Source organism: Bacillus rossius, chromosome 11 (assembly GCF_032445375.1).
Source record: "Bacillus rossius redtenbacheri isolate Brsri chromosome 11, Brsri_v3, whole genome shotgun sequence".
NCBI lineage: Eukaryota > Metazoa > Arthropoda > Insecta > Phasmatodea > Bacillidae > Bacillus > Bacillus rossius.
Window position 1 is genome coordinate 33,958,414 of NC_086338.1, and position 23,934 is coordinate 33,982,347.

Sequence of the window (23,934 nt, forward strand, 5' to 3'; positions counted from 1 at the left end):
GCATCATGAACCTTGAAACTCTAGAGCAAATTATAAATGGACACAGTAAGCTGTGCACGCTTGTGTTCCACGTGTCTCGTGAAGCGCGCTCAGGTTGGCACGGCTGTTCTGTGGCTCATGCGTAGTTTCAATGCAGCAATCCTTAGGACAGCAATGTCCAATAATAAACACAAACGGGTGGTACCTGGACATTCAATAAAAATGAAAAATTATCACCAGCTAGACATAAAATACGGCTATGTTTAAGATATATGTATTGCACTTTTTTTACAGTGAATTACGTCTAACACTTAAGTAGCCATCACATACAAAAGCATGTAGTGTTTGTCTAGATAGCCAGAATATATATTTTTTAACCAAACTTTTTTTCTAGACATGGTTTTAACTGTGTTTTTTGGTTATTCATGGACCCCTTGCTAGTTATTAGGTTATTACCTCTGATAATTGGTAAAATTAGGAATACTTCCCAACCTACAAAATGCTAGCCAGCAGCTGTCGAAGTAAACACATTTGTGGCTATATAATGACGTTTCTGAGAAACAGTACGACTAACTTGTTTTATTTTTTCTGGTAGAGAGAGAGATACTTGGGGTAAGATGGTACTTATGACAATGTACCTCGCAGTCATGATCTTAAGAATAATGCCAGGAGAACCTATTATAATTCCAAACTAAGAATAAAAGTAGGAATCTGGGCTTGTGACAGTTAAGAAAGTACATGCTTTAGTTTATACACACAAAAGAAAAAAATTTATTTTCTTTTCTTTTGAGAAAATACAAGACACATATCTATATCTGAAATTTTATTTCTTCTTTTTAGGAGCATCTTTCTTCTTTGCTGCGTGTGCCAAGACCCTTTTACTTTTGTACAAGGTGCCCGCTTTTGTAGCAGCTTTCTTCAAGGAGAAGAACGCCTGCGATCGTATCTTGTTTCTGAGTTGCCGCACTTTCCTCAGTTTGAAGCGATCAAAATCAGTCAGCTCACTTCGCTGCACATAGAAATCAGGTTTAATTACTCACTACTGACAAGTTCTTAAATCCAACTCACATTTAAGCTGTGTCTATAAATACATTATTTAAAAAAAAAGTACTATTGCCCAATAAAACCTTGGTGAATCTCTGCTAATGTAACATTTAATCATGAAAATGTATATTTGTTCTATTATGTTCAAACTTAAAGCTCATATTAATTATTAAATTTTTATTGATGGGTAAATTATTACATTGAGGTTTTATAGGGATAGACAAAAACATTATCTTCGAACATGGATAATCTCTGAGCATCACCGTTAAAAACTACTATCAAAAATAAAACAAATTCAAGGTAATATAGTTGACTTTCCCTAATTGATTGCAGACTAAACAAAACTGTCAATTTATTAAAACAATTACTAGTACGGACTATTTACGCGCCCCCCCCCCCCCCCCCATACACAAGGAGGGCCATCAACCAGGACAGGAATGAGCAATGAACTTTTTTGTTGTTAGAGAAACTTGGGAGAAACCTTTTGAATTAATGATAGCCATTTAGAACTATCCCATTGCCTTATTAAAAGTGGTCCAGCATGATGTAAACAGCCTATGGACAGTTGAATCATTAGTATGAACTTTGGGATGAACAAGAGTAATTGGCAGTTCAGAACAACATAGCATGAATTTTTTACCAATTTTATGTACTCAATCAAGATGAAAATGTTACAGAACTGATTTACAACATTTCAAATTATATAATATAATATCTAAATGAGTTAACACTGTGTTTTGTAGTGTTACAATAATTTCTCACATGCAATACCTATATTTCAAATGTTTGGAATGCTCCTTAAGTTATAATACAATCTCAAAAAAATTCAAATTTCTCTCTAAAACTTTTGTGCTCTGGCAAAAGAGTGCTCTGAAACAAGCACAGTGCTAATGGCGGAAAAGTCATCCAATGGAAAGAGAGAGAGTAAAAAGCCCATTAAAATACACACTACAATCTAAGGATGAGACATGCTTTATAGCTCGTGACACTGCGACAATTGGTAAAACCACTTCACACGGTACAACTCTATAGGGTAGTGTCCAATTTATTGGTTCAAGTAAGTACTTCATAACAAGAAATTATTGTACGGGTACACAAATGTTAAAGTTGTGTCATTACAAATAACGTAGGTAGTTTAAAAAACGTACCCTCCTCTTGGACTCCAGGTGGCCGGCCCAGGTGGTCTTCTTCCACTCCTCGTCCACCTTGCCGTCGCGCCACGCCTTGCGCACGACGCGCGTCGACGCGCTGTGCGCGAACTTGACGCGCAGCTTGGTCAGGTAGAGCTGGTTCAGGCGCAGGGCGCGGCGCGGCACGCCGCTCTCCGGCCCGTCCACCAGCGCCTGCCGCGGCAACACGCCCGCCCTTCACTCCACAACCTCCTCGCGACTCCCTCCACACAAAAATTTCACAAGAGGCAATGAAAATCAAATTTGAAACTCCATCCTAACTACTAGTTGTTAACTTCTTACGTTTACTTTCACTGAGAAAAAACACTACGAATGCTTAAATAAATTAACTGCTGAAAAAGTCATTGTTTTTCACAGAAAATTTTCTTGGTCATAAAACTTGTAGAGGACACGGAGAAAATAATTAACCCGAAAAAGTTTAAAAATTGACAATAGTGAAGCTAAAAAGTTTCTCAATTAAGTTAACAATATGCTAAGTTAGATGAAACAATTGTTACCAAAATTGTAGTATTACTATGTATGACATGCTCTATGAGTGTCACATTTTTTTCAAGGAGGGCTTATAACAACAATATAACTTAACAATATTACACTTATCTTTCAGCTTCCTTTAACAACACTATCCAAAACTAAAATTATTTTTTGGAAATTAACTACTACATTATTTATTCAATATGTCTAAAAGTAACTATTGAACCAATTTCAGGACTGTTTCAAAGAACAATACAACTCACTCTAACTGCAATTCACTTGATAAAAGCTGAAGAAACACATGCCTACCATTTTACACAATGTGACTATGATCGCTAGAGAAGTACTGAGGGAAGGTAAGGATTGCAGTGCAGGACTGAAGTGACAGGTGAAAACAAACATTTCTGTGCAAACCCATGCACATGAGGTATTGAGAGCACCAGCATGGTACAATGAACCTTACAAACTGTTTCTAAATATGTTTATTATTGTTGCTATATATTTTTATTACTTGGAGATGTTAGAGGATGTATGATGGGCCTGAAAGATGAAAAGTTTAGACAATAAGTGAAAAAATTACAAAATAAATGGAAATATCAATCATTTTTTATTATATTTTGCTACAAATGTTCACATTTTAGAATGTTTCACCTCTATAGCCACTCAGAAGAAATGCGAAGTCTGAAATAATTCTTTTCATCCCTCCAAATTATAGAAAAGTGATAAAAATAGGTCAGGGGGCAATGAATGAAAAAAGGGAAGGGGAAACAGGGGTTATATTTGGATTCAGGAGGTCATTTTAGAAAAGAATCAGCAAGAATGGTGTCAGAGCTCGAAAAGAATTTTTTTTTGCAGAACAGTGTAATTTGTGTGAATGGCAGGTTATGCCCAATACGAATTTGTCAAAAATGCACTTCTTTACGAGATAGTCTTCAATTTAAAAATCACATTAAATACAAAATACTGAACCAATTTCTCGCATACAACTCAAAAGGGTGGTAAACTGGCTGTGTTTTCAGTTAGATTACAGATCAACACTCAAAATTTCTGCCAAAGACAAGCACTATATTGTCTAATTAGAGTCATAAATATACCAGTTTAATAAGGTAGAAAATAAAAAACTTTAAAGTTGACACACATCAGTCAAGATTAGCTTCAGATATCGATCAGACGGCAATTCCTATTAACTTGTATCATCATGTGTGTGACAACTTTGTTTATTATGAAAACATTATTTTTAAGAGCATGCAGAGCTATCTCGATTACTCTACTAGCGTATACATATCAGAGTAGCTGTCCACACACAGAGTTCCAAAATGGGATAGTTCAGTACAGAAGTGGCTCCAACACCGCTCTAATGTTAAAAATTATCCAAACAAATTGTGTTATAGACGAACACAGAAGAGAGAAAATAATATCATACGCTGCCTTTCATGTCCCCATTCCTGAAATGTACACTGTTAATGTTCCACACACACACATTCATTTTTGCAGCACAATTCTTAAAATTTAATAGTTTCTGCTTCTGACCACCTCGTCTTCTTGAGTAAACTGAGCACCAGTGTTTATGAACTAGCTCATCAGCTTTTTTTCTACCAGACTGCACCGGTTCACAAAGTTCACAAAGTACACTTGCTGTGAGCTGTGTAGTGAAAAGTGCAGTGGTGGGGGAAAGAAAGTGAGCAATCCCACTTGACTCTTCCAACTTGTTTTAACTAGAGTTGCCAAAATGATGGACACAGTCTAAAACAAAGGTTTGTGTTGGAATATGTTACGATTGTAAAATAATTCATATGTTTAAACCTCGGGGTTATTATTTGATAAAATAAATAATAGTAACAACTAGGTTTAGGAATATCGCACAAGACTAGTATGAAATTATTTCTGGTCTTTGCACTGCCAGATCAATGTATATTTTACATGTCTGTAGTAATTTGATAATGATAATGTGAAAGTTGTATTATTATTATTATTAATCTATTAGGAAAAACTTATTCAATTAGTGCTTATTTGATTACAGTTCTTTATCAGTAATAAATTTGGGCATTACTTCAAGGGGCAGGTGTATTACACTATTTGATTAATCAAAAAAACGTAAGTGAAGTTGACTCACATCAGTCAAGTACAAAAGCCTCATATATCTATCAGACGGCAATTCCTATAATCTTGGATCATCACATGTGAGTCAAACCTTAAGCATGTGCAATCCCCATTATGTTTTTAGTAAAAGGCTTAATTTAACTAGAAATATTTAGGAAAAAGTTAACCAATTCATGGCTTTTAATCATTGTATATTTTAAACTGTGTGATCAACAGCCTCTATTTATTTATTTCACAGCCTGGAAAATGCATAAACCAAAACTGAAAGGGAGAAACAAGTAAAGAATTTACAGTTAAATCATAAGTTTAACAAATACCTGTACGTATTTACCAGCACAGCGAAGAGATGAAGCATTAAATGATGAAACCTTCTTTTATTAAAATGCATAAAGCCCAAAAACATTCCTAATAGAAAGTAATATAAAGCAATAGCAAAAATAAATGGTTAAACTGGTTGGATGTGCCCCACATCAGACCAATAATAAAGCACAACAGCAGATTTTATATTTGGAAATTGGTTCCTTAAAAAAAATTAAAAGTTCCATTGCCACCACGCCATAAAATAAAAGCAGTTCAAATTTCCGGAGTTCTAACGGCATCCCGCTTGCGAGGCTGTGCCTCTACTCAAGCACGTCCAAGAAGCTCTAGTCTGCCAGGAATGGCTGGCCACAAGGGTCTTGGCTATGAATGCAATGTAATTCAGTGGATTCGTCATGACCAAGCCTCTGGGAGATCTTTTCCCTGTCATTGTGTACCACTCCATCACACAGAACATAAACAATTCTATGTGACACAGTAATATGCATAAACAATGCAATATAGCAAAACATTTTAGAATTGTCAAAAGTAAATGCATTATTATGCCAATTTTAGCTGTGTTGTAAGAACACAAAACCAAAACAATATTCATTTCTATTGCCGATCAAATTTTTTTTCCTTATAACTATACACAATAACGCCTTTCATAACACAGCAACCTGAATTGGTGCAAAGCAGGATATGGTAAGGATAAATTATGTTACCAGCTGGTTTTCTTGTCAAAAGTTGATCTTTAAAGAGCTTTAAAAAAAACCAATGCACTACCTACATCAACATTTTTTTCTTTATATTATCTTTCCATATTGTTGACAAGATGACTAAAGAATGAAAATCACAAGCATCACAATATTTCAGTGATATCTGTGCAACCAGGGAAACCTAAACTCAGAAAAGGAAACAAAACTATGAACCCCTCACAGGAAGAGTCCCTCTCACTACATACAACTATACAATCATTGATTGATGGCGCTGGAAACATTTATTGTCGTAAATATAGGAGTTTGTGACTTAATACTCAAATGTTGACACATCAGACAAGTTTTTGCCTCATATATCGATCAGACGGCAATTCCTATTAACTTGTATCATCATCTGTGCAACAATACATTGTACTACGAAAAAGTAATGTTTCTTTGTCTAAAATATGGGATAGTCTCATAACTAAGAGAGTCAAAATTAGTTTTTAACAAAGCTCACAATATGAACTCAAATACTAAAAGAAAACACTTATCACAACTATTTTTTGAGTCTGAAAAAGTATCCTTTGTAAGAATGACTAAGTTTTTTTGCTGTAACAGGGTGTCTACAAATTACAAGATGAGTCAATTTGAAGACTTCAGAAAATTAAAAAAAATTTCTCTTTTAAGTGTTAAATAATCAAGTATAATAAAATACAGATCTAATTGCAGGAACACAGCAACTTTTATTCCAGAAAAATATAAATTTTTATAGATGATTTCCACATGACTCGTCTCCAAATATTTATATTTAATGTGAGATAGTAAAATGTCGACCGTCAGCCTTCTTCGATACTTGCACCTAAGCTATTTCCATTGTAATTGGAGTGCATGACAAATCTTTTAACATTTAACCACACACCACATTTTATCACCTTGCGTGCCTTGTTTAAAAGAACTTATGGTTTTTAACAAATTTTCAAAATAGTACAACAATCAAACCACATTTGCGTATAAACTGTCAAAGCCAGTGCATCTAGGAAACAACTACACAATTTAACAGTGCAAATTATTTACTCCAGTTAGACCTAAAGTAAAAAGTTTTTTTAAGTCACACCACAAATCACATTGTTGTCCTTTTTTCATGCTCAAAACAGTACTATCATCTTTTAAAGCATTTCCCTCAGGTTCTATAGAGAAAAAAACAGTAACCAACCCCATTCACAATTTATTCAAACAATTTGGGAAAAATTCTATAGTTGACACACATCAGCCAAGTACTTGCCTCATGTATCGATCAGACGGCAATTCCTATCACCTTGAATCATCACATGTGAGTCAAACATTAAGTTATCAATGAAAGGCATTTAAGCAGCCTTATAGTTGGAAATGGAGGACACAAACCTGAAATGTTTAAAGTTCAACTTTTTTTTATGGGGACAAGATCTTTGGTTGTGCGTTTCAGTCGCTGTGTGTTCGATCTTCTAACGTGAGCATGTGCAAAGATGCCTCTAGCTATGTATGTACAAAAGCATGGCTTCACCGCGATTGGCCGATAAGATCATTGGGAAACAGCTGTAATAAAGCTTTATTTCCTGAAATTTCCTAATGTCACAAGGAGGTACGGGGAGTAAGCGGGTTCAATGAACAAACCACGGGGTGGCTACAGAGAGCTATGAATCTGGCAGTGATCGGACCTGGTCAGGCAATAGAACAGGCCTCTTCAAAATTTCTGAAAGTTTCTGAGCCAGACATAAATCTACCTACTTCTGTTTCAGGTTGAACTGTAGAAAATTCAAAAATATTCAATGTCTCCAACCATTTGGGACACACAGGTGATTGCATTGAAAGATCCTGTACATAACAAAAAATATCGTCATATATTTAATGAATTACGATCATAAATCAATTCTTTTTAATTTCACAATTTCTTTTATGTGCAGGATCTTCCAACATACTGAACTAAAACAGAAAGCATCGTGTACCACAGGATCAAGCCCACAGTATCAAGGCTTAAACTGGGATACATGAAATGGTAAATATGTACAGTAGCGGTATATGCGAAAAAAAAATGCTAAAAATCTGAAAATACTTTTATTCTATGCTCTTTAACTTCCTCTTCTCAAATCAACCGGCGGAGGTAATAAATTCCAAATACTTTAGGAGATATCACATTTTTTAATTTTGCAATACAACACACTGCACAACCATTTGACAGCCGCCATTTTTGTTATTTTGCCGTGTGTTCGTGAATGCGTAATAAATAAAATGGTCGATTAGGTCAGGTCAGTTACATTGTTAATACTTTCAAACTAAGCAGACATAAAAAATAATGTGAATAAATTTTAATGGCTGTTTAGTTTTAAAATATTTATAATGAAATTGACTTGACCAAACAAACCGGGACAAAGGATGAACAGTAGGAACTAAAATGGTCGATTAGGTCAGGTCAGTTACATTATGAATACTTTCAAACTAAGCGTACATTAAAAATAATATGATTTAATTTCAATGGTTCTTTAGTTTTAAAGTATTTATAATGTAACTGACCTGACCTAACAAACCCGGACAAATGATGAACATTAACAACTCATGTAAATTTTTTTTGTTACTTATTACTTGCGCAACAATATCCAAATAAAATATAAGACTTTAAAATTAGAAACGTTAAAAACTCACTTAAGTTGGAGGCGGGTACATTTCCTTTGCCATTAGAAGGAAATGATGTAGTCGTTCACCTACGTCACGATACCTCCGACGGAACACGAATAAATAAATAAATAATCACGTATTGGTTCATTTGAATACTCAGACTTGCCAACTTTTGAAACCCTCAATTAGTAAAATACATAAAAAAATATTATAACACTCGTAAACTGCTCGCGGCAATTGAAAAATTAATAAATTTTTATGATATGACATTTTTTTCTAGTAATCAAAATTATGTAATCGTTTTAACATACATTAACATTGCAGACCAACAATCATTCTCAATATTTACCATTATGGAAACATTTTTGCTTAGTATCACATCAAAGAAAAAACTTCGTTCCTTGTGTTACCCTACAAATCAACAGAGTGTACCTTTGTTACAATATACACTGATATCAGTTAACTTCCAGTAGAATCTCCCTGGAGTACTGGTAATGAAAGCAACCTTGACACTATCATTTTCAAACTTGCATCACAAAATGTTATTACTAGTGGATATAATTTGGATTCAGAGTCATTGCTGCCGTCGGTCGCGACTGAAAATGCCACAGGTTGTAAATTACAAACAATTTTATAGTTGCATCTGTTGCCATTTCTTTCACGATAGCCGTCGACTTTGTTCTTGCGCAACCAAATTTTTTTGCTACTTCAGAATTTGAAAACATTTTTCTGAATAACGGGCCGGCGTGATCCAAAACATTTAAAGGAATATTATGTTCAACCAAAAAGATTGTAAACATACATTCTGCACGTATTACAGCATTGTCTGTGCTGTTATTTTTAGCGAACTAATCACTAACCTTTGAACTGACTGCGACACTTTTAACATTTGCGAGATGTTTTGAACACTTCACGTGGAGATTGATGTCATATTTTCCGTCGTGCCCCATGTTGATGTCGCATCTACACACTGAAAAAAATGTGAACTGTGTTCCCTTGCTTAATTTAAGAATACACGGAAAATCCCGCGTATAAGTATCACGAAATGCCTGAGAATAATGCGTATCATGTTTCGGGAGCATTTTCTTCTTCATTTTATTCCACTTCCGTTAATTGTGCACATAACACGTTTATTAAAAACACGCAATAAATTTGTTTCCTAACCTGTAATTAACAAAATCAAAATTGACTCAACTTTAACTGAAGAATCACAACATACGCTTATGCACATCATCTTGCCAAACTAAAAATGCTATTTAAACTGGTTCGTGATTGGTTGTAAGCGCATCAATGTAACTCAGGCGGCCAATAAGGAAAGATATACAATCAAACAACAAATTACGTGGTTCGCTGGCCTTCGACCAATAATATAACTCAAATACCGCACTCGTTTCCATAGTAACAACACATGGCAACATCTTTCACAAAACCCAGGGCCAACCCTACACATTTTTCAAGTGTAAGCGAAAAACATTTTGGCACCCCCTCCCCCCCCCCCCCAAAATTTAAAAAATCGAAAATGATAACTTTATTAAAAGCGCTTTTGATAATTTTGGTTTACAAAGCAGTACCACGTAGTAATCTGTAACATTATTTATACACTCACTACTTTAATAAATTAAATCATGATATTAGATAAAATAATTTACAAACTTGCATCAATTTTTACAAGAATAAAAAACGCACCTATGTTATAACTGTACATAAAATAGAGAATGTAAATGAATATAACTACACTCACATTATAAGAATGTATGGCAAAACTAAAAATAAATTATTAAAAAGAGATTTTTCTGGGTTTCATTTTTGCGAATTCATTGAGTATGAAATCGGTGTCCATTTCATTAAGCAACTCATTTTCAATGGACATTGTTGCCAGCCCACTCAAACGCTCTTGAGACAAAGTTGATCTTAAATAAATTTTTATCAGTTTTAACTTAGAAAAACTTATTTCACCACTGGCCACTGAAACCGGAAGAGTCAGAAGAATTCTCAGCGCAACAAAAATGTCTGGGAAGGTGTCCATATAACCATTTTTGGTTATGAACGACAACACTTTAGCTGGAGAACTTTCAGACGGCAGCATAAGTCCAAAAATTTGTAGCTCGTCAAACAGTTAAATTCCGTTTATATTATGATCTGCTCCATCACTTAGAACACTGTCTAGAAAATTACAAGCATCCTTCAACTCATTTCTATCCCAAGTGTGTAAATTTGTAATATCATAAAGAAATTTGAAACTCTTACTGTGGTTCTCCATAAGTTCAAATCTCTCTTTAAGCGAAGATATTGCTGTGTCAAGTACTACAAAGAAGAATTTAACTTTGAACGATAGTAGTATGTAAATAAGCGTCCGGCGCCAGGCTTCAGGCTGAGGTGTGAGGTGCGGAGCCACATCTCTGACGTCACGTCCATTTTTGACTCAAAAATTCCTCAAAAATGACTCAAAAAGTCCCGTTTTGAGGAAAAACTTCCCGTATTCGAGGGAAAATTTCCCGTTTTAGTCCTTAAAAATCCGAGCGGCTAGAAATGTCCATATAGAGGCTTAAGGGCGCGGTTGAACAGAATTTTCAATTTTGCACCATTTATAGCTGTAATTTCTGGCGTTAAAATATGATTACTGGAAAAGGTATTCATGTATATAGATTAATAAAGGTTATTTTAAAAAGTATAATAGGAGTCCCAATGGTTAATATTTTTTTCAATGTGAAAATTTGCCATAATTTATAATGCAACATATGTGCTGTAATACATGAGAATTTCAAAGAAAACTTTTAAAATAACAAATGAAACTATAAAAAAAATTATATTATAAGAATAATCACTTTTTTGTACGGAATTAGCTCCTAAACTTTGAATGGAATATTATATTAAAGTTTTAAAATAATTTATTTCTCTGTAGTAGCATTTAATCAACATTTGAAAACTACATTTTTTGATCGAAAAACACATTTTAAACACATTATACTTAACATCGTTGAAAGAGGAAATTCCGTAGATTTTGAATTGGTACTTGCGGTTTACGCAGCCCGTATAGATTTTGAATGGCATGTGAAATACTTGTGCACCGCGCGCGGCAGCGTTCCGGTGTACTTCGAAACGCGCCGAAAGAATGTGCCACGACTAGCAAACCGCGAAGGCCACACTCAGTGTTGCCAAGTCCAATTTTGTGTCTTCCCAGAGAGAGAGGAACGGGTTTATTGAGATCTGTTGCCATATTGCTTTGCAGTAAATGTGATATTTAGCACAATTTTAATTCTGCAGTTATTATTATAACATATATATTTAAATAACGTATTTTGAACAGAGTTACCTTGTGAGGGAGACTAAACAAGCTTTGCAAATTTAGTCTCTGATTTAATTAATAATGTAAAAATTAGTTCATTTTCACGAGAATGGGCAAAGAGAAAGCTCTTATCACTGGTTGAAGAAATCAAAGAAAGCTGTCGCAAGAGAATTGTACTTTCGGAATAAGAAAATTGAAAAATCAAATGACGAAAACACTCAAGATGTTGAGCAATCGCCGCTTGCATCACTGTTATAAACAGTTTTGTTAGTTATGCTTATTATTACGCTAACATAGAATTAGGTAACATAGTGTTTGTTTTATGTTTTTCACGTAAGTTAATTGCAGTTGCTAGAAATATTCAAAGTGTTTATTCTTTTCGCGATCAACACAAAAAAAAAAAAAAAAAGGATATAATTGAGACCTTTGTTTCTTGTTTCTAATTTTATTTAATCCAGAATTCTAACTTCACCATACTAATAATAGTTGCAGAACTGTATAAATGTGAACACTTGAATGGCAGCGGCCAGTGTGGGCTAGGCGCCGGCCTGCGGTGCACGAGGACCCGGGCTCGGATCCCGGCTCGGGCAGAGCTGTTGTGATGTTTGTTCTTCACGCCATACTGCGGAAGGCAATAGCGAAACCATCGCAGAAACATGTCACGTAGAGAACCTTGGAGGGCAGTGGTTCTCTCCCCGACGCCTCTCGGGATCACGCTTTCAATAAGTAATAGTATGGTAATATCATTTACCGAAGGGAGAGGGGTCAAGGCCATAATAGGGAGTTAGTTTTAACTGGTGCAAAGTATTCAAATAATTCCTAACTGAACACTTTGAAGAAAAAAAAAAAAAAGTACTGTCCTACCATACACAAATTTATGTAAACATTTTGCAAACTGATGTATCCGTTGACTACAAAAGCTTATTTTACTTATTTTTTGCTTATTTGAGCACCTAAAAGTTGCAAAATATGAAGAAACTGCGATAAGTTACTGACTGTTTAAAAAATTTTGAGTGCAATATTATATTGTTACGGCCGCGACGAGCTGCAGTTGTGCGTGTTTCTGTGTCGTTTCGGCCCGCCTGTTCCTTCCCCTCGTCAAAGTCATTTTCTCCTGCGACATCCTACACTTTGGCGGTGCGCACTATCTTATGTCTGCCTCGCGTGATATCTCACCCTTTGTTATACATAAGTATGATATATACATAATTCTATATTGTTTGGTTTGAATTTTATGAAACACTTCCGTGCTTCACCACATGTAGCACATACATGGCATTTCAATTTCTCCCCTCACGATAACAGCAACAGTCAATCTTTTTATAATTGAGTGTGTGTGTGTGTGTATATATACACACATAGTAATTTATTGATTGGAAGTCGGAAGGGACCAGCAGCTTTATTTAAGATGTGTGATGAATGGGGCAAACATGGAATACTTGAACGAAAGGGAGAAAAAAATTAAGGTCCTTGCGAAAACCAGCCGACCAACAACTTTGTTAGGACAATTGAAAAAAAAATTGTTTACCCGACCCGAAATCAAATACGTATCACCTTCACAGCTATTATAGTAGTAGCTACTGTTTTAAATGATTCACGATTTTCGTTGAGGCAATTCTACAGGAAATGTGCTTAAAATATAAAAATTAGTAATAAAATGTTTTGAAGGTTAGGTACTGTAATTGAAACTAAGGTAATGTTTCCATGACTTAAAAGGAAAGTAATCACACTAATATACTACTGGCTTCAGTTTCTAAAATTAGTCTTAAACTACCACTTGCTAAGCGTCCGATTTTCGGATGAGACATAACGTGACGTTCAGTGTCGGGGATGTAAACCTCTTTTTTTAACATGAAATCCCCACTTTTATAAATGGCTTTCTGTCAGTTTTCCTGTAGCATTTACGATATTACACACTTGATTAGAAGCAGACTGCATACATTTTTTTTTGATCTCTGCTGATATTTGTGAAATACTTGTTATTTCAGTCGTAATAAATTACCGTGATACATTTGACACAGACTCATTACTGTCAAGATAATGGACATTTGACCATTTTAAATATAACAGTGTTTAAAACATTTTTCATGCAGAACTTTTTCGTTTTACTTTTTATACCGATAATTAATGTTACCTTAGTGAATCACTCTTTTCATATTTTCGGAATTCAAAGTTAAAAATTACGGCCTATGAAGTGAAATGCACTATCTGCCTACAATAGAAAAAGCCACCAAAGTAATTAACCTTAATTGTTATTTGTTTCTGCAGCACTGAAACGTTTGTTTTTTTGTAATTTATTTATTAGCCTTTATTTCAAGCAGTTAAAATAAACTCATTTCTTAAAACATACAAAAAAAATACTGCATGAGCGAATGGCGCTAGTATTCGTACAACAAAGGTTGTCGCACTGTATCGCAGTAGCCTAACATGTGTCCCATTCCCGTTTTATGCAGAATACATGCGCGGATGTACCACTTCGGACATATTATCCCTCAATAATTTATAGCTGCAATACACAGAGTAAGGTCATAGTAGCCGAGGACTGTGACCCTCCGCGCCAAGTCCAGTGAACTCGCAAGGCATCTAGACTGTTCGTTCAACGAGAACGTTTGGAACCATAATGTGGGTCCGCAAACATGGCCAGTGACAACTACTATGTACCGTATTGGCCCGAATATAAGGCGACCCCGAATATAAGGCGACCTGCAGTTTCAGGAGGCCAAACAAATGTAAAAATAATTTTTGGTATAAATTAATGTGAAAATTCATTAGACATACATTTTGTGTTGATAAATTGTTTTTGCATTTATGTATAACAATTAATTTATATTTATCACATTACTTATTTAAAATAAGTTTGAATGGCCTACCCTAAAAGTCAAAAGAAAACAATTAGAAAATATTTACATTTTTAAGTATTACACTAGAAATCTTTTCGTATGTTTACTCTAATGAAGCTGCATAATTGTCATCTTCAGAGCTGTTTATTTGTCTAGGGCTCGTTCCCCGCCGTTCCACCAATGTGTGATTGTTCATTTTTCACAGTTTACTGTATCTACGAATTTAAAATTTTTACAATGGCTATTAATCCCTCTTAAAATACAGCATTTAACTTTCCGTTTGACTTAAGCTACATATTACCACAGAACAAGGCGTATTACTATTTAGTAGTGTGTTAAACGTAAAAAAAGCAAACAAAGAATGCATCTTGCCGGAACAAAACAAGTGGCTAGCTGACATGATGAAGCATACGGCCAAGAATAACTTCGGTTACGTGACCGCGTATATTTGTCCATATTACTCTCTGACAGAGAGAGTCTGTTCTATGAATTTGAAAGAATAATCTATTATAATTATGAAAGGTTTTTACATAAATAAAGAGTGGATTATTAAAATAGCTTTTGAAGCAACGTACCAAATTCCTATTAATATGGCGTCTTCGTGCGTGTTCGGCAATGTTCGTTTTACAACAAAGAAATATTGTGGAAAGACAGTTGGCAGCCGTGAATTTCCAAACATTACATCCGAAATGTTTGTAAACGTAAACAATCGTTCTGAAAATAACTGTGATGTTTTAGTACAAATATTTCCGTTAAAAATCTGAAGAAAAATTACCGTAAATGTTAACACGCGATTGTACACAAAGTACAAATATGAATTGTGAAATAAAAGGTTGCCATTTTGAGATGCTTCAACATTCACGTTTTTACTCAAGAACAAATATTTTAATTTTCAACTTCAAACAATTGTCAATTACTGCAATATTAGGTGGATTTATGGTTTTTCCCCGTGTGAGGTAACAAAGTTTTAGTTAATATAAAAAATTGTGAACGTTTTGTTAAACAATGTTTCTACTGTAGCTTTCAGCTTGGAACTAATGTTTGCGGTTCTGACGTCTTGGGTGCGAAAATAAGGCGACTTCCAATTTTTGCATCTCTCGTTTATGTAAAAATGGTCGCCTTATATTCGGACCAATACGGTATTTGGAGGGTCAGTAGCACCAGCTGTAGCATGATCTTAAGGGCCGGATTTAGGGGAGGGCAACCGGGGCCTCCACAAACGGAGGGCCCCCACAAACGGAAGGCCCCCACAATAGAGACTTCGGAAAAAAAATCTTTCAAATTCCGACAAGTAAACACTAGTATTTTAGTATGTTTTTTTTTAAATACTAAGAAAATCTACTTGATTTCAAAATAAATTATTTATTGGAAAACTCGACTGAAAAAAATGTTTCATTTTATTTGGAAAATAATTTGGGCCAGGAGGCCTCCGCTCCTCTGTTGCCCCGAAGCCTCCAGACCTCTAAATCCGGCCCTGATGATCTTATTCAGGAGAATATCCGACTTATGTATGCTTCCATGTGAGATTGTAACACCATCTGTCTCATGTTACTGGCTGGCCCATGCCTACTAAGACATTGCATCTTACAAATGTTGGTCCCCTGCAAAACATGATTTGCGTATTACAATAATTTGAAGTGCTGTGTATACATTTTTCCAATGTCTGTTCCACATGCGTGCTATGGTACTTTTAGAGAAAACAATTTTTTTTTGTTGCAAATGTGAGTATTTTGATGTGGTTTGCTTTTGTAGATTAATTCATAAGTTTCTAATTATTTGCATTTATTGTTCCGAAATTTGTAAATTAATATAGGGCAGTGGTTCTTAACCTTTTAGTTATGAGGGACCATTTTACCAAATGTATGTCTTGCCGGGGACCACCCAGTTGGTTTACCTAAAAACCTAAATTAAGGGTTGTTTGATAAAGAAAACAAGCACAATTTTATAATTAGCACTCATTTCTTAATTATTTGGCAAAAATCTAAAAGTTACAGATTTTAATTTAATGTGATTTTTGTGGCTGCATACTCTTTACAAACTTCTGAATTCTTGGTTCAGTGCTACTCAAAGCTAAATGCATGTCGGCAGTGGCATCCAACCGATTTCGATGCTTGTTTTTAATAATCAGAAGTGTCGAAAATCCCTGCTCGCATAGATACGTCGATGAAAATAAAGTTAGGTAACGTATAGCAATGTCTCGAAGCTTTGGAAAAGAAATTGCTTTTTGGCTCCAATAATCTTCAAGATTTATTCCTGATTTGAATGTATCTTTTCAGTTCGTGTCATGTTGCATTTCAATCACTTCTTCTTGAATTTCATCAGAGACTTCGGAAACGTTGACAATGAAAGGATTCCAGATCAGTTTCTGAATACTTTTGTCCTCACAGTCAGGAAAATAGCGATTGAATTCACTTTTTAAATTAGTCAAATGGATCATCATGTTCTTCTGAATTTCTTCTTTAATATCTGCACCTAGTCCGTCAATAATTTGGTTGAGCGTATCAAATGCAGAAAAGTTTTTTTCTTTCGACCTTATTGATCCATAGCTCGATTTTAGCAATAAATGCCCTGATTTTATCTTCATATGCAAATATGATGCTCATGCCTTGCAACTTCAAATTTCCTGACCCTTGCAGTTGAAGGTTCAATTTATTTATTTGCGCAAAAAAGTCGACCAAATAAGCAAAACGTACCTTATATTCGGGCTCGCAGAACTGATCTAGCAACTCTTTGTTTTCCTTGTTAGTTAAGAATATTTGTACTTCCTCTCTTAGTTCGTACAGCCTCCACAGCATGTTTCCTTTGGAAAGCCAACAAACTTCTATGTGGAAAAGCAGAGTTTCGTGTTCAGAGTTCATGTCAGAACACAACTGTTTGAATAGAAGAGTATTGAGTGCGCTCTTTTTAATGAAGTTAACTACTTTTATAGCAGTTTTCAGAGCCATAGTGAAACATTCCGGGAGCGTTTTGGCAGCCAATGCTTGACGGTGAATAACGCAGTGCGTCGTAATTGAGGAGGGATTTTTGGTTTTTATCAATGCTGCAAGACCAGAGCGAGAACCAAGCATAGCAGGAGCTCCGTCAGTACAAAACCCGGCAAGCCTTTCCCACATAAGTCCATGTTCCTCCATATATTGACTTATAGCATTCATAACATCTGCACCTTGCGACGTCGTTTTAAGTTGATGAGAAAATAATAACTCTTCTTTAAACATTTTATTGTCCTCCAAAAATCGAATAAATACAAGTAATTGACAGCATTGCGAAACATCGGTAGACTCATCACATTGTAATGCAAAATAAGGGCTGATTTAATCTTGTCAATAACTTGGTCTTCAATATCAGTTGACATTTTTTGAATGCGTGACTTAACTGTGTCATTAGAAAGCGGTATTTCACGAATTTTCTTTTGAGCTTCCGCGCCTAAAAGCTCCTCTGCAACTTTGAGCATACAGGGCTTTATTAAAGGTTCGCCGATTGTGTGTGCTTTTTTCGATTTCGCAATCAATTTTGAAACTTCAAATAATGCAGATAATGTTTTTTCAGATGTTGAATAACTTGTTCCACTGGGTCCAAGTTTCATTTTTTTAAGATTTGTTAGTTTGCCTTCAAAGAATTCTCGCGAATGGTTACAGAACTTCGGATGCACGGTCTTCAAATGACGTTCCAACTTTGCCGGTTTTAAAGCGTCGTTAGAAAGAACAGTTGCACATAAAACGCATTGCGGTCTAGTTTCTCCATTAATTTCTATTGAAGTAAATCCCAGCTTAATATAGTCGTCATCATATTTTCTTTTTGGTGGCATTTTCCTGAAAACAAAGTTTTAGTGATAATACAGACAGGTATAATCTTATGTATACCTTATATATTACATGTATACCTTATCTTATGGATAATAAGAAGTTGTTTTGACAAGTTTTATTTGTGAGCTCTATGGCCAGCTGTGGGAATGACGGTAAAAGTATCTACTACTCAAGATGTATCAAATGAGCCCAAATACGTCGGTATTATTAAGTAGGTACCTATACTTACATATACATCATAATCTGCTCAATTATACCAAACAATTGCATTGTCACCGAAATGACATTATTATGTATTCCCGACTTTGCCTCTCAATTGGTTGAGAATAACTGCTTTGAAATATTAAGTTGTAATGGTACGATTCCACCAAAATACTGTGCAGCACAGTGCAGCACACCGGTGGAATCGTACCTTAAGGTTTAACCCGAAAAAACAAACAATGCAAGTCAAATAAGGCTCATTTTTAATTGCTCACTAAAACGGTTAACCTAACCTACAAAAGTACTGAAATGTGCATTATTTTCCATTTTATAAAAATTATTAAAAACAACAGTAGGTACCTAATAAGAAACCTAGCAGATTTACAATGTGACGAAAATAAAGTAAAATTATATTTGTATTATTATATTTATTATATTTGTCAATATTATGATGGTTTTTCTCCGTGTGCTCCTGATTATTCTTGTCAATATTATGATGATTTTTTCCGTGTGCTTACGATCATTCCTATGGTTTCTCCAAGTGCTTCTGGGTATTTCTGAGAAACCGATTTCTCCATGAAGGAGTTTTACTCTTAATGAGACATGTCATTTTATTCAAAGTTACATTTAATTAGTGATTTTCGGGTACTTAATAAACACTTGTAATATTTTTATGAAGTGGAAATAAAAAAATATTATTACTCAGTCAAGTAGTATGCTCTGAGAAATCTGAGTAGCACTAACTGGAAGAACAAACTTCCTTCTCCTTGGAGTCTAGCAAAGCCGTCCCTATATTGCGATTGTTAGTGAGCGTCCTGCATCCGTCATAGAAGAAATAAATATTATTTACCTGCAAGCAACACGTGACGTTATCTGTTGTTGAAAAGCGGAACTACTTGCAACAAGTACCTTTGCATGAGATAAATTAACTCTCACCACTGAATGGTGCTATTTTAGTCAGTTAGAGACATGAAGTTTCGTAGCCACGCGGCCAATTAGTCAGGCAGTCTCGTAACCATGCGTTCTGTAAGCTTCATATTCCTATAGGCTCGAGATCACGTAACCTTGAAGATTTGCAATCGTATAGTCTCGTAGTCTCGCTGTCATGATGCATTGGAGCCTCGTAGACTTGAAGCTACGTAAGCAAGTAGCCTTGTAATCTTATAACATAAAGCTGATGGTGCAGTTGGAGCAAAAGAGAAAATTCAGTCGAAGAAAGATACAGTAATTGGAGCCTTGTAGACGAGTAGCTTCGTAGTCAAGAACTCATGCAGACTTGAAGTCCTGTATCCTCGCAGTCACGTGAACTTGTGTTCTAGAAGCTTCGTAGCTCTGTAGCCTTGCAGTCTAGTAAACTTGAAGATTCGTAGTCGTGTAGTCTCGTAACCTCATGGCTCGTAGTCGCGTAGTCATGATGTCTTGGGACCTCGTAGAATTGTAGCTATGTAGCCAAGTAGCCTCGTAGACTTGTAGCTACGTAAACAAGTAGTCATGCAATATAATAACATAATGCTGCTGGAGTAGTTGGAGCCGAGTAGACTTGTATTCTTGTAGCTTCAAAGACATGTAGTTTCGTAGCCACGCTGTTTTTTAGCCATGCAGTCTCGTAGCCATGTATAACTCATAAACAGCTAGATACTTTAAGTATCGTAGCCTTGTGGTCTCATAGTCTCTTAGACTCGTAGAATTCTAGCCAAATATATTTGGAGTTGATGAGACAAAAGACAGTTGGAGCCAAAGACTGTAGGAGCCAATTAATATTGGAGTCAAAACAAATGTGCGGCCTTTTCGATGATGGTGCTGCCTTTTCGTTGTCGGTGCTTCCAAATGTGCTGCCTTTTCGTTGTCGGTGCTTCCAAATGTGCTGCCTTTTCGTTGTCGGTGCTTCCAAATGTGCTGCCTTTTCGTTGTCGGTGCTTCCAAATGTGCTACCTTTCGTTGGCGGTGCTTCCAAATGTGCTGCCTTTTCGTTGTCGGCGCTTCCTTTTTGTTGACGGTGCTTCCAAATGTGCTGCCTTTTCGTTGTCGGTGCTTCCAAATGTCCTGCCTTTTCGATGATGGTGCTGCCTTTTCGTTGACGGTGCTTCCAAATGTGCTGCCTTTTCGTTGTTGGTGCTTCCAAATGTGCTGCCTTTTCGTTGTCGGTGCTTCCTTTTTGTTGACGGTGCTTCCAAATGTGCTGCCTTTTCGTTGTCGGTGCTTCCAAAATGTGCTTCCTTTTCGTTGACGGTGCTTCCAAATGTGCTGCCTTTTTATTGTGCTTCCAGAATGTGCTTCCTTTTTATTGATGGTGCTTCTATTTTTAATGTAGTTTTGACTCTAGTATTATAAATTGTTCTTGATTTGACTAGCGTATTATTCCATCCGGTGCATGTATATAAGCGAGTCCTAGACAGAAAGTCGCTCAGTTGTTACTGTCGTCGATGGTGTACGGATCACCTAGTTTGTTTCTTCTGGTGCATTACCTGTTCTTGCGAACTCACTGGCATCTTTACGGACTTAACGACGAACTCGATGGAGGTTGTACCATCGTCTACGGGAACCTTGACGGCAGCTACGATGGAGAAGGAGCAGATCCCGTTGGCAATGACGACGTCAACACTGGAGGAGACTTCAACAGACATGATACCACCAGCAGAAGAGACTTTAATGCCGGTAGTGCTGGCTGCACAGGAAACCTCGACGAACGCTGTTTCGCCCTCGATGGTGACTTCAATGAATGGTGATTTGACAACAAACAACGAACATCGGTGCCGTTACTGCGACAAGATTTTCTCAAACAACAGTAATGCTCGACGACACGAGAAGAGAGAATGTGTTAAGAACCTTTATCGAAAAATGTTTGGCTGTGAGAAATGTCGTAAGCAATTTAAAAGAAATGCTAATTTGCAGCAACACTTGGAGACATGCAAAGGACCTGTTGCGCGGCAGAAAGTAAAGGTGTCTATACAACAGCGAATGATTGATGTGCATAAGAGTATGCCTGGAAATGGTACGACAGCGGCAAAGTCAGTATCTGGATCGAGTCTGAAAGGCTCGTCATCACCGCGGTATCCTTGTAGCTACTGCGATATGACGCTTGCATTTGCTCATGATGCACGGAGACATGAGAGGAGTAAATGTACAAAGAATCCTTCTTGCATGAAGTTTTGCTGCGATGAGTGTCATGAATGGTTTACTCGAATTGATAATTTGCGACGACATGCGAACAAATGCAGCGGTAAAGTCCGTGCGCCTACTGCTGAACTACCTGCAGAAATTTTGACTCCTTACTTTAGATTGGAGACTCGTAAGCGTACAAGCAAGAAAACAGATGCGCAGCAACCGATTGGTATGTCGTCTGGACATGGAACTAAGCCTAAGACTGTGATCGGCACTCTACAGGTGAATGATAATGGCTTCTACTTGGCACAGTCTGCATTTCGTGGAACATTGAAAGACTACTATTATCTAAATACGTTAGGTGAGTCGAAATACATTTGTAATTTTCTTGACGATATTGGACAGAACATAATCAATCAGCTTACTGATGACGTAGCAACAAACGGACCTTTGAAATATAACTTGTGGTTAGACTGTATATATGGAAAGCCATATCCGTTAGATGACAAAGAGAAGAAGTGTGCATTCAAGACATCGGGTGCAGTAATTTACAGTTCTGACGATGTGAAGAAAATTGTTAAACACGGTATCCAGAAACTCTGTCAAGAAGAGGAGGACTATGTCAGTAAAGGTTCTGTTTGGACTCTGTCCAGTATAAACCGATTGGAGCTAAGAATTAGTCATTTCACACCGCTGCGGATCTAAATGATTATAATATTGCTGGCTTTCGCAAATGTTCGTGTAGTAAAATAGAAATTATGTAATAAATATTATGTTTGTAAAAGAACTTGCAGTGTTTAATTCCTCGAACCTGACACTTTTCTGATATTTAAATTAAATTTATTTTTAGCTTTGTTCAGAGATCGAACCAAGGACTGGAATCGATTGAATCAATATGTTAATTAATGAGTGAATTATTTAATGAATTTTCAATTTTTCTCATTAAAATCGGATAATAAATACAAATATCTAAGATGACGGTCGTACTGTCTTATAGGATGATGGTTGATTTGGAAACTATGCTTCTTTTAAGACTTTGATAATTATTTATTAAAATTATTATTTTTTTTACATAAAATCAAATGTTTTACATGTCTAAGGATCGAACCAAGGACGGGAATCGACCGCATCAATCAGTATATTTATTTCCAATTTATTTAACGAATTTAGAAATTTTTGATTGGATGCCATTTTTATTTTTTTGCACTCGTCGGGTTCGAACCTGGGACACCGAGCTCTGTGTCGTAAATGTTTATTTTTTAAATATTTTTTATTAAAATTTTATTAAGTGAATTTTTTTATAAATTTTATTTTTTTTTCATTAAAATCGGATAGTAAATAAAAAAGTTAAAGATTGCGACCATAACGAAAATTGCAACGGTGACGTCATTATCCAAGATGACATATTCCATGATGACGTCAGAGGCTTATCTGAGGCTGTAGACATGGATGCTTAAGCCTCTATATGTACATTTCTAGCCGCTGGGATTTTTAAGGACTAAATCGGGAAATTTTCCCTCGAAACGAGAATTTTCCCCTCGAATACGGGAAGTTTTTCCTCAAAACGGGACTTTTTGAGTCATTTTGGAGGAATTTTTGAGTCAAAAATGGACGTGACGTCAGAGATGTGGCTCGGCACCTCGCACCTCAGCCTGAAGCCTGGCGCCGGACACCCATTTACATACTACTAACGATGTCCTCCCAGCCTGAATAGGTTCATCTTCAGTCTCGGAGAATTGCTTTTTTGTTTTCCTTGGACCGAATTGAGTTTTTTTTCAAAGTCAGCAGCAATACCGACTTTTTCTTCAAGCTGTTTTGCATATGTGGTGACGTTATTCAGGCGTTCATCAGATCTCATTTGCTCTAGAAATCTCTGTACACTTTTGACGAAATCCATTGAGCTTTTACAGGTCAGTTGTAACCTTTTGCAAGACCTTACTTACCATGTTTATTTTGAACAGAATCTCATACCAAGTTACTAAACAACACAGAAACTTAAAACTTTGCAGTTTTCTTGCGATTCCTAAAGCAGCGTTTCTGCCAAATGCACCGAGTTTCTGGTCTTGAGAGGCTTCATACACAGCATCGTATATTTCCTCAATATATCTTAGAGGCAATAAGGCCTCAATCCTACTCTCCCATCGAGTGTTGCAGAGAGCTTTTACAGTAAGATTTGGCGTGTGTTTCATCAAAATACTCCATCGGTGAGTTGAACATAAGAAATTAAAAATTTCTTGAATAATGCTAAAACAGTCAACTGCAGTAGGGCAA

The 23,934-nt window shown here is 36.0% G+C and overlaps 1 protein-coding gene and 1 non-coding gene across 2 annotated transcripts in view; both read right to left on the minus strand.

Annotated features, from left to right (window-relative positions):
- Nucleotides 1-721: 721 nt before the first annotated feature.
- Nucleotides 722-23,934, minus strand: part of LOC134536801 (large ribosomal subunit protein eL14) — a 28,817-nt gene continuing 5,604 nt past the window's right edge. Inside the window, exons 3-4 of the mRNA XM_063376736.1 lie at nucleotides 2,172-2,366; nucleotides 722-988 (exon numbers count right to left, since the gene is read on the minus strand). Of these exons, the coding sequence (XP_063232806.1) occupies nucleotides 803-988; nucleotides 2,172-2,366 (381 nt within the window). The 3' untranslated portion in view covers nucleotides 722-802. The remainder of the gene's footprint in view (nucleotides 989-2,171; nucleotides 2,367-23,934) is intronic.
- Nucleotides 3,822-3,888, minus strand: LOC134537155 (small nucleolar RNA SNORD49). Its single transcript, XR_010075965.1, has one exon. It is a non-coding gene; the product is annotated as a small nucleolar RNA SNORD49 (small nucleolar RNA).